Here is a 14,614-nt window from a genome sequence, read left to right as displayed (position 1 = left end):
TGATTGATTTTTTTTGTTTATTCAAGTTGTCCGGTACCTCGTCTTGGAGTCACCGTGACGTACCATAACTACTTGGATCAGATGTGCCGATGACTCGGACATCAATGCCCGCGAACTGTAACACAGTTGCTGTAAGGACGTTCCATTGACCTATTGTGTCATTCTCTCTCACATACACGTTGAAGCTTTGGTGTATGGCCCTCTTCAATGGTGTACACTACGCCCTTTCATCTTTCGAGCCTCGAGGTGTATCATTCACTTCAACTCCTGAAATCTCATTGATTGTTGTGACACGAACCAGTTTACACACTATTGGAGCTTACCTCTTGCTATACACACCTTTCCTCTGGTTACAGCGCCCACCGCACTTCTCACATCTCTCTGTTTACTCTTTCTACGTTACCAATACCAGATACCATGATGGCAGCAGAAATTCTGCCACCTGAACCCAACGTATCCTTCCCTGAAACATTCATCTTCACGTCAAACAGGAATGACTCAATCAAAGGGTGACACTATTGCGATATTCACTCTCACCGCTAGAGAGGGCCAGCCAGAACTGGTGAACGAAGTGTGGATAGGGTTGAACCATGTCTGGAGGATGGCATTTAGAAGTGACGACGTCACGAGGTGAGCATCTGGTTGTGGATGGTGTAGAAGGTGGTGGCCCGGAAGTGAAGGTATTTGAAAGGATTGATGGTGGCAAGAGACTCGAAGAAATCGCAAATCTCGGTGCAGTGATCGCATGATGTCCCACTGGCTTCTTGTGGTATTTAGGGATGTCGTGAAGTCACGATGCGAATTTGTGGACATGAGTCTGCTCGCCAGCTGGGGTGCAAGGTGACATTTATGGTGTTTGTCACATCAGGTTCATGTCCGAATTATGCTTGCTGTGTATTAGTATCCGATCAAATGGGCTTTACATAGTACATCGCTCTGATAGGATCATGGTGGTGATTTATATAAATTATAACAGTCATGATGCATGATGATCGGGGCAGATATAATTATACTACAGAAGATTCAAATACCGGATTAACTCAACCAATAACGCCCTCTTCTCTCAATCGGATGATACTTTCAACGTTCAGCCCTAATTCTCCCAAGATTTCATCTGTATGTGCACCCAAATCAGGTCCTGCCCATCTAGTCTTCGTGTCACAGCCTTCGAGCACAGGAAACACTCTCGGCATCTTGACTTTCCATCCCTCTCCATCCCTACCAACCTCTACGTCCTCCACTGCTCCTCTGGCCTTCACTTGTTCGCCTTCCAGGATCTCTTTCACGCCTACGACGCGTCCGACAGGGATGCCAGCGCCCTCGAGGATGGTTAGAACTTCTTCAACCTGCCGCTGACTGGTCCATGCTGAAATAGCTTCTTCGATCTCACCTTGCCGTGCGACGCGATGGTGATTGTGAGCATACGACGCTCCTATGAGGTCTTCACGGCCTATGGCATGCATAAGTCGTGCGTAGAGGGTGTCTCCATTTGCACCGATGATTATGTATGTTGGCGAGGTGGGTGTTGATGGTAATGGGAGGCAGGGGTAGGCGTTAGTGGGAACTATGCCGGTCACCGACGAACCTGATGGCCCACGGACCTGTGAATGTGAAATTGGACGTGATTCAAACGGACGCGCAATGAGCTCCCACCTTGCCTTTACGGTCGTACTCCGGAATTATGCCTTCCATCATGTTCAACATGCTGCAAAGCGTCCAGTGGAGGTCGTAAAAAGTGGTGGATTTTTACCTCTCCATAATGCTCACATCGACCGTTTCACCACCTTGCTCCCCTCGTGAAGCCTTTTTCTGCTTCGACAACAGTGCCAGCACCTGGAGAACGTCAATATATGTACATCCAACATCACAAGGCCTCTCACAGTGCCAAACGCTGCGTGTAAGCCAGCGACAGAGTCACCGAGACTGATGTTAGGTCTTATTGGAGGGCCCGAAAGCAGTCCGGTATTCGGGTCTGGCTGTCCATTTATAAAGCGAAATCCCGACTCAGCTTCACATACAGACGCATATCCTGGTCGTGAGGACCATGGACCTGTTTGACCATATCCGCTGACACGAGTGAAGATCAGGGAAGGATTCTCTTTTTGTAATTCCTGTGGCCCAAGACCCCATTTTTCCAGAGCTAAAGATACCATTGAGAATAGTGCAGATATACAAACCACGCAACTCACTTCCAGGCTTGAAGTTTTCGACTATGACATCGCTTCTCAAAGCCAGCCGTTTCACGATTCTGTAATAGGATATGAAATCGAGACGACAAAACCTTGATCTTCAACGCACTCTCTTCCTTCCTGTTTCCTCAGGTCAATAGCAATGCTCTTCTTATTTCTCGCGAGGCTTCGAAACCAAGGGCTCGTTCCGTCAATATCAAGTTCGCGCCAAACTCGTAGTGGGTCTCCAGTTGAAGGTGGCTCAACCTTGATTACATCTGCACCAAAATGTCTATTTACAGTCCTGCATGATATCAAGCCGCTCTTTCGAGAACTTACCCCAGCAATTGGCCACAGAATGGGCCGGCAATGAGTTGTCCAAGCTCAAGAACCCGAACTCCTGACAGCGGGAGGTTGCCTGAGCAGGTGGGCGGCGCGTCTGTAGTAACGGTAGACATTTTGCGCGTTGAACTAGCCCGCAATTCTGTTATTAGGAGGTGCACAAGGTAATGGAAGCGTGGAACTCACTGTTGTCTGGCAATATCGCGGGAAATCACACGTCTACTGGAGCTTGTCCTAGTGGCCTTGAATGCGCTCGACCAGCTAGGTAGTGTCATGGCCATAAGTATTGTCGAGTCTTGATTTCGGGCTTGATTTCGCGTGCTGCAAAGTTCGGATGTGAGCTGTTGTTTAGCTCGTAATGCGTGAAATCAGGACGTTGGTTGAATGGAAGGTCGTCTCGAAGCGGGCCGCCACGCTGCTGACTTATTATGTAAGCATACAAATTAAGTCGTTTACCGTTGTCCTTGAAATTTCAAACTTTTTGCGTCTATCCGACACCATGGACCACCAGGTAGAAATAAATCAGTGAAGGTTCTTCAACCCCCAGAAAAACCAGCCCTTGGACTAATGGGCAGCCGCTGGCAAATATGCTTCAGGTCGAGGAACATGAATATTCCAGTCAAAGCTCAAGTTTATGACGTCGTGTTGTGCAACATGCTAAGCTTAATCTCACGGACAAGTCAACAATCGTTCATATATTTGTGTTCAGTTGCCCTGGGGCACCAGTCGGTTACCAGCAGGAGGATGAATGCTAGAGTTGAGGCCCCGAGGTTGCAAGTGAAGTTCAGTAAAAGAGCAAAGTTGCAATTGGTACATTCAAATCTGGCGGTGACTCTGACACATGACAGACACGGCGCAGCACTAGGGTTTGCTATGGACATTCAAAATCATCTATGCGCTGAACATACATGTACTTTTTTCTACTCCTTGATTATTGTCCATTGGGGCGGTGCCCTATGGTGAACATTACATGCCTATGTACTACTACTAGATCGTGTTCTGAATCCTGATTGCTGCCTCTGTGTCGCTATAGTAATGGCCCCGGCCGGAGCGAGGACGATGGGTGCCTACTGAAGGCATCTGGGTGCAATTGGCGAGGGTGGGGCCAATCTTTAGGTTTCATCTGTTGGCGCTGGCGGGCGGGTTGACATTGCCGAAAATGGGTTCGAGTCGTCTGGTCTTGGCGACGTACGTGAGTAGCTTTCTGACTGCCTTTTTGTCATTGAGCAAACTCTTGATATTGCAGGCTCGCGTGTCTAGCGATGCTCTCATTGCATCTCGGTGTCTGGAGTAGGCAGGGCACTCCATGATGAAGTGGTGGACCGATTCATCTTTCTGCTGGCACGCTGGGCATGTGGGAGTTGCGGATTTCGATATGCGATGGAGATGCTTGTTGAGTGGTATGTGGCCTGTTCTCAGTTGGAACAATAGCGAGTTGTGTCTGCGTGGTAGCCCGTCGACGAGGTTGGAGAAGTGCTTCGATGGGGTGGATGGGTCTATGATACTGAGCTCTGGGTAGCGTGGCGATTCTCCTAACACTTCCTCTTCTTCACGCTGTATCATTTCACTGAAGACTTGTTTGGTAGCAGACTTGCTTATGGGGAGCGTGATGTGGGCTCGATCTCGCGTTAAGAGAGAGCGGGGTAGTTTGTTGGCTTCTGAGGATTCTCCCCTAGCGGCTCTTTTGGCATGCCCGTCTGCCGCTTCATTACCCGGTATGCCTATGTGTCCAGCTGACCACCTTATAGTGAGTTTCTTGCAATTGGCGTTCTGGAGGGTTTTGCGCAGGTCGTCGTGGAACTTGTCGACGAGGTAGTGTCTCAGTTTCGATTGGAAGACGGTGGTGGATCTTATAGCCGCTTGGTTGTCGACCCCAAGGGCCATGGTGCGTGGTCTGCCTCCCCTTGCCTTGAGCTCCTCCTTTATCAACTGTACCGCCAGTATCATCCCAACGATTTCGCCCTCGTAAACCGTGTAGGCCTTATCGCTTCCCAGGTGAAAGCGTCTCTCTCTTATTACCCTCTCTCCGTCCATCACCACTGCTGCTCCCCCTACTCCTCCGTCCACCGCTGACCCGTCCGAATATGCTCTTATTTCTTCGTCCGCTGCCAAATCTTCGTGGCGTGCTTCTTCCGGTTTCTGCGCAATACTAAGCCTCACATCTGGGATCCACTTTGGGTAGTGGCGTATGGGTTCCATGGTTTCCGTTTCAGCGGGGCTGATCTTGGATTCGTATGGGAGGTTATGTAGCGGGAAGGGGAGGCGCTTTTTCTTGACAAAATTGCGCTTTGCCCCGTGCTGGAATGCCGCGTTGACTCCCTTGTGCAGCGGATGGGATGTGGGGAGGGTGGCCATGCGTAAGGCGGATCTGTCATACGCGTACTGAAAGGTGAGCTTTCTTATGCTGAATGATTCATCAAAGTATGCTATACATGCTTCGTGTGTCCGAGAGATGACAAACGATAATGATATTTTAATAGTTCATCTGTTGCACGTTTTGGACCCTCAAGGGATGTGTGCGTATTGGTACCGGATTTAGACGCTCCTAGTCATTTTTGGCGAGCTCTGCACGTTCTTCAGGAAGAAACGTACTGCGAGGGTAAGTTTCCTTTCGGTTTTACAATTCAAGTCGCATGGCTCTTTCGATTTGTCTTCGCGGTGGATTCCTCATAGTATTCACCATCAAATATTCCAGCAGGTCAACACGACGTCGGCAATTAGCCCTTCGGGGCATCAGCGGGTTTGGCCGTGGATGCACAATCACGTACATCTACTGCCAGTTATGCGTTTATGCACTCCACAACTTCCCCGCCTCCCCGGATCCCGGATCATTGATGCGTATCCTTCGGCGACAAGCAATCGTTCTTCTGATTCAAAAAGATTGGAAAGTCCATAGAGAATCTAGAACATCAAGTTTTGACACTAAAAATAACAGTCCTGGGCGATTTCATAATGCCTCGTGCATGCATGACGTGTGATGGTTTCCAGGCCTGTTCCTCGTGTCGTTTTAATGCGAATAAAGTGTTACGAAATGTACACTGCATGTGCACAGCAGGTATCAAACAATTTCCATGTGATACGGACAGAGTTAATATTAAAGATATCCAAACGAACACGAATGAACTCTTGATTACAAGGCAGATCATAAAATATTAATGAACCGGTAAGAAACTGCGCAACGTGAGACTGAGTAGACCCGTGGTAGACGGTCGATACTACTAAGAGCAAGGAGAAAGCGACAACAACAGACCTAATAACAGAAGAAAGCATGTGGCTAGCAGTGATACAACACAAGGAATTAATAAAACAACGATGCAATGATGCAAAGAGATGCGGAAGCCTAGATCCTACCCCTCTTCAGCCTCAAATGTACCTCACAAATATGGCGCCAAATGCAGTCGCGCCGCATGACGCGAACCGTGGGGTCATCGCGGCTGTGGTAGTCGCAACCCTCCCAGTGGCATTCAATCTGCGCGATCCTTGATCCAGAAAGATGCACGATCTTACAGTGCGATTTTAATGCTTCCAGTGTCCCTATAAATCCGCAGTGTATAGCGGCGTCATTTAGCCATTCGCAGGACATAAGAGGAGACGAGGGATGGCTATGCAGCGGGAACGGAAAAGGCTGATTGATTGGTGGCTGGTTTAGAGGGTAGCCTATTTGTTCGCCATAATGTGCATGGGGCTGCATCACAAATGTAAATTGTGAGGATTCTGCAGCCTGTGGCGGCGGTATAATAGGCGTGAACGGCAGGCTTAGATGTCCTGGCCGAGGGGCGGCATTAGTCTGCCATTGATGTGGTGAGATATTATACAGCAAAAAATCGGAGGCGGACATATCAGGGTCAAAGACGAAAGGCAGATTATTAGTTATGGTATATTGCGAGGAAATGATGGAGTGCGAAGAGGGTTCATTTGGATACACCCTGTGTATGAGAGTGATTGTGAGAAAACAGTCACTTAGACATGGTAATGAAGAACATACTTTTGGGACGTCGGTGGGGCCAAGTAGCCGCTTCCTATTGCAGGAGAAGAAGAGTGCCCGATACTGGCACCTCCTAACACCGGATTATGGTACTGGGTGCTGTGAAGGGTCGATACATTATTCCAGGAGTCGTAATTTGGAAGCATATTGGTGGTGGTTGAGTAGTCCATTTGTGGCGGTGGTATGGCTAAGACCTGGGAAATGGATGTGGAAACGGGTTGTGTTGAGTATTGACCCTGTGTGAAGTTACGGCGGTTGTGGTCAGCGCTACTTGATGAATCGCCTGACATCGAAGGGCCAACAGACGGTTGAGTGCGATGACTAGTCACAGTATTATATCTCTGTAAGTAAAAGAAGGAGCAGACTAACATGATGAAGCTTGACGTCTGATGGTTTGCTGTGTTTAAACGTGACCTTGAGTTCTCCAACTTTGAGCGGGTCAGTTTAAAAAATTCAGGGTGACAGAAAAATACATCCTACCGTGTGGTTGACGCCGAGGTGGCTGCCGAGTAGGTTTACGAAGGTACAGCGAAGGTCATCGTCGAAGACGTCCTGATTTTCCGGGAGTTGATCTTGCATGGGTGTGCTAAATGACAGGGCGATAAGAACAGGCAATGGTTGCGTGATATATGACCTACCTGTTCCAGTAGAAATTCATGCGGGGAATGGGGGGGATGATGTATGCCCTGCGGTCATTAAATGACCATCTTTGAAAGGTAGGGAAAGGGGAAAGTTCGGGTAAGTAAAAAATATCTATATTACCAGGCCACGGTAAACCAAGCGGCGTAGCGTTGCTTACATAGTGACAAAATACACACCGATAAGTCCCAAAGAAGTTCCCTACGATTTGCGACCTGCTGATACCTCTCCAATGTGTCAACGCTGTAACGAAGCATGGGCACGAGTCCATGAAATGTGGAATTGCTGTGACCTCATGCTGATGGCTTTAACGAAAGAAGGCATCCACAACAAGTAAGTGTGACCAGGTATTGAGATGATCATGCACTATACCGTATTTCACTTAGTATATTTGCAATACGACAAGGAATGAATGCCGACATGGGTGCATGCCATATTTGATGTAAGATGCATTCGAGGCTTGAAGAAGGCGTCCATAACAAGGAGGTGCGACCAGCTGTTCGGTGCGGTATCCGAATATCTCGAGCGCGAATAATCGCCCGCCAAGGGATCATGGCTGGAGTTCGAGAAATCTGAGGGTCTATAATAAATATAAGCGCAAGCAAACTTGTAATATCCAGATAAGCTGTTACGATTAATTGAGCACTTACTGGAACATTTGTATAGTAGTACGGTGCCTGTACTGTGGTCCTGCGTTTTCATGATAAGCCGAACTTCTAGTCCTGCTGCAGTCTTTTCCTGAACGTAGAGCCCGAACCGTTACAACCGCAAGGAATTTTGGATCCGAATGGCTGTACTGCGTAAGTTACAGTTGCCCATATCAACTATTACTGTAAGCCTGTCCTGATATCGGTTTAAGGGGAGTGTAATTGATGCCGCACCAACGCCGACCGGTGATGTGCTGGATTTGTAAAGCTGTACTATCTTGAAGCAATGGGAGTTGGTCGACCATGACATGTACTATGATGGGGATGGTCCGAATATTGGTGGAAGGCACTGATTCATCTCCGTAGAACATCTATTCGTGCGGCCAACTTGCGGCCAACTAGTATCCTCCCAGTTGGGTTGTTTACGAATTTATCTCCACATAGATCCAAGACTGTGGTTCAGGCAGCAATTTCGGAAATACCGTGTCCATTAAAGGCATCGATGTTCACAAGTGGAAACTACATGCATGGTTACTTGGGGTGGATATCGAGGTCAATGATCTGCAGCCGAAATTATAAAGCACCGACTTATTACATAATGCGGCAAAGTTCTTGCAGGACCCTTTTTTTTCGAGGACTCCGGATCACAGATAGTATCGTTAGCTCTCGGGGTATGTATCACGCCATGACATCGTGTGCCCTTGGAGTCTGACTTGGATAAGAAGTCCAGCCAAGCCACAACTTCAATTCGCGAGTACTGTGCTGCGCTTTTGCCCAAACCGGATACTAGCCTGGCAGCCCTTCTTGACTAGGAAGTACTATGTATGTAACACGCTGTGTTCTCATGATGTGCCACCACTTGTTTCTCTTCCGTCTATCACCCAGCGCGTTCCCAATGACGTTGATGACCCTTTTTCTATTTGATGAAAGGTCAGTTTTATTTTAGGGCCTCAGATCTGTGTTCCACATTCATTGAAGTTACCCCAGCGCCCAATCTTATTTAGCATTTACCGCCCCACCCACTGTTTTATCCCAAGAACAAACTCGATGATGGAAAGAATTGTAAGGCTTCTGATCGGACCCCTCGTGATTTCCTTGTCCCGGATCTTATGTGAAGAAGTCGTTCAAGTGGCCTAAATCAGCCGAACTCTATTAATGATCTATGCTGCAATACTCCTTCTCGAGGACTATCATGATATCGATGCTGGCAAACACCGCCTGTCACCTCTTCCATCGGAGCCCCCCTTCCACCGTTTCAAGTCAGCAATGGAATTATGATAGGAAAGGTTATAGTGAGCGTCATAACTCCAAACTTCTTTCATGTTAGTATTTGTTGGAGCAGCTCGGTCTGGTCGGGACAACCATGACCAGGTACAGCTAGACTCTTTCCAGAAGTTTGGTTTGAGACCACTTTAATGTTAGTCCTCGGGTGACTCAACGTTATGCGAATTCAAATGGCTTCGGCGACATCCCACGCAAAACATTTATTTAGGGTTGTACCTGACGACTTCAAACCTGGAAGCATCAAACTTTCATACTGTGTTAATGCGGTCAGGAACAACAGACAAACGTATGCAGATCAGTCACGGTTGCAAAGGCACAACAACAGAGGTATTCCTGGATCGCTCAAGCTTCAATAAAGAACCACAGTCTTATTATCTCCTTCGTGAAGCGGACCTGACGACCATTTTTTCGGTGTTCTAACAACTTCTAATAGGTGGTGATTTAAATTCACTTATTTCGCACCGGTCACTGTCTAATCACCGATTTACCAGACCATTCACCAGTTTGGTCAGTGATTCTTTCCGTCGGTGTAATAGTGAAGATAATTGGGTGCCCAGCTCCTACGACCCCGAGGGCTTTCGGTCCGGAGGTCACAAGTAACATGCACGCCGCTGTCATTAATCGAAATTCGCAGTGCGAACGTTGAACATTGTCATCTTAGAACATTGGTTTACTTATACTTGATAGAATTGGATACCGTAGTATGTCATTCAGATACTAAATTGAGTCTCCCCGAAGCCCGAGCGATATTTAGTCTCGGAAGTCACCCCATCCCGTGTACTTGTATGAACCACTAATGTGCTATGATCTCACTGAGTCTATCTCAATCGGCGCGAGTTGTCAACACCATAATCTGTGGTTTTCTGCATAATAATATTACTGGTGGCGGCACTAATTTTCTTATATCCGTCATATGATAATCGAGCTCTGCGATGATCGGCAAAAACTGTGTTTAGTGCTTAGGATATGCCACTCCGCGCGCATTAGTTTATATATGACTATGATGTATTTCCCCTTCAGCGCAATCCATAGTTCTAGGCACATCCGCCCCCACCTCCTTGTGACACAACAAAAACACCATAAGCCCCAGTACCTTAATCAAAATCCTCGCACCTTGATGTGGTGCGAAATCCCCAGATCTTCTACACCCATGACCTCTTCGAGTGGGGTACTTCTCAAGCAGGGGTAGTGCAGGTACGTATTCTGATAGCTTAGCTGGCCGGAGGTAGAGCCTTCGGCGGTAGCGTTCGTTATCATCGAAGCCACACAAGCATCCATCTTGGGCAGACACAATGCCAACCGCGCCAGTCCGCTGCGTATGGTCATACATATCTCTGCGGTCCATGCTTAACACCGCTTTTCAGTACACATCAGTTCCTGCAAGTGACGTAATCGACTCACCTTCAATCCTCATCCGAGTTCAAATGTCCCAGTGCGTCACACACCAGTGCGGGTCATCTGATGACTCCCACTTGCTGCATCCGACTGGACAGACCACCACCTCACGTGCTGAGGTTGTGCAGAGACAGATGCAGCCCATCATATACCTGGGCACTGTGGTCCCACAGATCCTGCTGATTGATCCAGACGAGGAGAAGCTCGAGGGCGAAACAAGCCATTGAACTCGGGGGTTGCTGGCAACAGTCACGCTTCCATGTTCGAAAGTGGACATTTGCAATTCGAAAGTCCCCGCTAACCGCTCCTCGGCTAGAAGGGCCGTGGCGGCTTATACTGATGCCGCGGACGGGCCGCGGACATTGAAAAACACTATGTCGGCAGAAGTGGCAGATCTAGAGTCGCCACTTCTGCCGCTTAACAAAAATTTCAAGGCACTACGGTAAATGTCACCCGGAAACACCATTAGAACGTGTCCACATCCCACTATCCGTCGTCCTGCTCCAATTCTGCAAGATGATCATAGACTTGGCCTGCGGCCCTGCGTCAACCGGCACTTAGTATCTCATGGTTTCTTTCTCGTATTCCGGTAGGGAAAATGCTGCCTCGAACTCATCAAGTAATGCGGATTCAGGACCTGCAAGATCATCATCGATGTCCTGAGTCTGAGAGGCGAGTGGTGCCCACGCAGAATTGGCCTCTAGATTGGCGGCTATATCGACGTCGATACTTGGCTGTGGACTGCTGTGTATGTATACATGATGTCGATGAATTGGTTTTCCATTAGCCACGACCTTCTAATGATTATAGTAACGAATATTCGCTCGAGTCTTTGTCGGTGCCTCAAACGTGTCTACCAAGAGATTGCAGCGCTTCGGAGACTGACTGCTACCCATATCCGAGAAGAGGCGTTCGACGTCGACGTGCGGAATGATGGATAAGAGGGTGGTCACCAGTGGAGACGTCAGCCTGGTGCTCGATAGAAAGAAGGAACTTTCTTCCGGTTTCTGGTAGAATGGCAGACTTCTGCCCACAACACTCCCACTCAAATCTAGTCTTGCAGAAGTCTCTGCCGAATTATTTTGTATCACTCCCATCTGTTTGAAAGTTGACAAGCGCTGATGTCGACAATTGGCACGTATCTCAATTATTACTGCTTGTTTAGGACTTCATAACCATAACGATAGACAGGTGTTGATCGATTGATCCTCGATCCTTGGTGGTCTGCAGGTATATGATCCGAACATTTGTGTCAAATACTTTGGCTCATGGGCGAGCTCTGCACATTCTTCAGTGAAAGAAACACCGCGTGAGCTTAAGTCGTGAAGAACTTGAAATTGGGCAGCGTTAGTCTCTTTCGATTTTTTCATGACGACCAATAATATGATTATGAGTCTTTGCAGCAAGCTCTTGTTCCCAGGGTGTCAGGAGAAGAACCACATGTATTGGAAAGCCTGACTACCAGATAGCACATGTACACGTATTGCGAGTGATAACACGATGGCGGTTAACGGCATGGACCAGCGACATAACGTCTTCGACTATATAAGATTTTTAAAAACAAAAAACAATAAGAATGGATCAGACATGGGGACATGTCGTGTATAGCGTTACCTTAACGAGGACATTCCGATCAGTCGCAGTTGGTGAGTCACGGTCGGAGACATGAGGTGTACCATAACTGCCATAATATGTCCAACGGGAGAAGTAACCTGCGAACTTTTTAAAGTCTTGGGGATATGCAATGATTTTTTTTTTCGCGGTGATCTCCGCAGGGCGGACCTGTGGAGACTCAGATATGGATAGATGCACCTAGATTGGCTGCGCTAGTCTAAGATGGGTCCCATGTTTTCTTCTGTGACCAATCGCAATTCTCTGTTCTTGAGAGATTACGATGTTTGAGTGATCGGAGCCTATGGCTTGAAAATCGCTGTGGAGATCGTTGGCTGAATGTCAGTAGTGTGCATCCTGTACATTCACGGTGCATTGGTCCCATATACGTGGATATCCCTTCGAAAATCAGAGACTGTGACATCAAATCAACACACAAGTCATTTTATGTGCGCAACGTCTCAAATGTGGGATGGTTTCGAGCTCTTGCTCGGTCTTCAACTACAAACTAAATTTTTCTCCGTGTTCAGAAGCTATGCAAACGAAACGAAAGCAAAGTGGATTTTTGGTGGATGATAAGAATAAAGAGCGAGTGGACGATAATGCATCCATTGAACGAGATAGGATAGTGCGGCTGGAATTGAAGGAATGTAAAGTAGCAAGACCAGCATTTTTGATGAATGGAAGCGAGTGAAGGACAATGCATCTATCGAACGAGATAGCATGGCGTGGCTGGAATTGAAGGAATGCGAAATAGTAAGACAAAATTCATTATGCAGAGAAGTCGTACATACCTACGCGCCCCTCTTCATGAATAGATGTTTCTCGCACGTATGGCGCCATATTGAGTCTCGCCGCATTACATGGACTGCGGGGTCACCGCGCTTGTGGTAATGGCAATGTTGCCATTCGCATGCAATTGGCACTTCCTTGGGGCCAGCGAAATGACTGGCCCCACAATGGATCCTCAGCTCTTGTAGATTGCCTGTAAATGCACAGGGTATGCCCTCACATACCCATCCGCAGTACAGCAGCGGAGGGGAAGATGGGATATCGCTTTGCAGCGGGATTGAAGTTGGTTGATAGGTGGATGGTGCGGGCCCTATAGCATGCAAAGACTCCGCAGCTGAAGGCGAAGGTGATATGAACGGAAGTGTGGCAAAGTACCACTGATAGTCATTGTATTCGCCAGTATTTTCCAGGGCGTTCAGTGACATCTTCGGAACGATCAGTGTGAGGTGACAAATGCGGGATCAACGTCACCAACAAAGAGGTCCTCGTCATTATCACGGAGTTGTCTCTGCATTTTTTTTATCAAGGAGGGACGAGGCAGGTAGTGTCGAACGTTATCAGGCCTACAGGTGCCTGGTATTTATAGAGAAATCCATGCCCATGCGAGAATACGTGTTCCTCTGTCCTTAATTGTCGTGCGCGAGGTAAGAAACCATCGGGGAATAGAAAATTTGTCATGGTCAAGCGAGTAATGGCGGTGAGGTCCAGATTGAAACTCTCCGAAGTGATCAGATCGTCAATACGTGGCTTGATAGTAATTGCCGTGATATACTTCTCCCAGTGGCTCAGGAATGAATGCCGCTTCCTGAATTTCAACTTTGCTAAAACAGAAAAAAATTACGGACAACCTCGGTCTAGCCATTGCAGCAGGCTCCTTCCCACAGGGCGAGGCCTCCGTTTATATCGATCATTCTGACAGAGATTGATAAAAATCAACAGGACGGACACCAAAGAATACAGCTGACGACTGGGCTTACCTTGTTCGTTGTGCTTAAGCTTGTGGGTAATCGTGAGCCTTGTTTTAATCCATATATATACGACTCGTATCGACACCGGTTGACACTGGTTCGAGCTGATGGTATGCAGTGTTTTTGTTTGGCTTGTTGCTAAGGCTCAGGCTCCGCTTTGGGGCCCGTTTTCAGAGCCTAAGAATATGACGAGATCTTGATTGTGTTCTATCTGACGGGGCCGGAAAATAGGACTAGTAGGTTAGGGACTCGATGCAGGGGAGTTTATGGCTATGGCAACATGAAACTAAAATTGGCATGACACAGGATTGTAGGGGGATTGTCTGATGTGGCTCACCCAGCTAAGAATCGATTTTATGATCAAGAAAGGACCGCTGGAATTATGGAACAAATGATGAATGAAGAGCATGCACGAACGTGCACGACATGACTCACCTAAGCTGTCAAATCTATCTCCACCGCCTCCTCATAGCATCCATATCGTGAAACTTTATTTCTCAGACCCGATTTGTCTAATAGCGGAGAAAATGGAGGCACAAACATAAATAAAAATAGACCCCTCCGAGTCACCATACATGTGCTGTAGCAATATGTATTGGGATAAGAAGCATACTTGCAGTGTATGTTTAGTAAAATGAATTACGGTGCCAGAAAGCGAGCGAAGCGTTCATCCAGGTGAATGTCACCATAGTGTAGTCAAAATCACCAGATTTGTATGAGGGGATGTCGTATAAAAGTCCAGAATTATGTCAAACGCGCTCCGCACGCAACGTCTATTAGTCC

The 14,614-nt window shown here is 47.6% G+C and overlaps 2 protein-coding genes across 2 annotated transcripts; both read right to left on the bottom strand.

Moving 5' to 3' along the window:
* Window positions 1-935: 935 nt before the first annotated feature.
* F5147DRAFT_706965 (CoA-transferase family III domain-containing protein) lies at window positions 936-2,922 on the bottom strand. Its single transcript, XM_041438037.1, has 8 exons — window positions 2,697-2,922; window positions 2,508-2,639; window positions 2,299-2,460; window positions 2,190-2,248; window positions 1,881-2,140; window positions 1,751-1,833; window positions 1,654-1,705; window positions 936-1,601 (listed from the first exon to the last, which is right to left on the bottom strand). The coding sequence occupies exons 1-8, from the start codon at window positions 2,789-2,791 to the stop codon at window positions 1,041-1,043; spliced, it is 1,404 nt and encodes a 467-aa protein (XP_041290303.1). The 5' UTR covers window positions 2,792-2,922; the 3' UTR covers window positions 936-1,040.
* Window positions 2,923-5,780: 2,858 nt separating this feature from the next.
* F5147DRAFT_706944 (uncharacterized protein) lies at window positions 5,781-7,202 on the bottom strand. The gene is made up of 5 exons (XM_041438036.1): window positions 7,134-7,202; window positions 6,976-7,081; window positions 6,865-6,923; window positions 6,496-6,816; window positions 5,781-6,436 (listed from the first exon to the last, which is right to left on the bottom strand). Exons 1-5 carry the CDS (start codon window positions 7,151-7,153, stop codon window positions 5,851-5,853), a joined length of 1,092 nt encoding a protein of 363 aa, XP_041290302.1. The 5' UTR covers window positions 7,154-7,202; the 3' UTR covers window positions 5,781-5,850.
* Between the last annotated feature and the right edge of the window lie 7,412 nt (window positions 7,203-14,614).

The sequence above is a fragment of the Suillus discolor genome (assembly GCF_016758755.1).
Source record: "Suillus discolor strain FC423 chromosome Unknown F5147scaffold_46, whole genome shotgun sequence".
NCBI lineage: Eukaryota > Fungi > Basidiomycota > Agaricomycetes > Boletales > Suillaceae > Suillus > Suillus discolor.
Note: the sequence above shows the minus strand (reverse complement) of the source record. Positions and strands in the feature narration are given on the sequence as shown.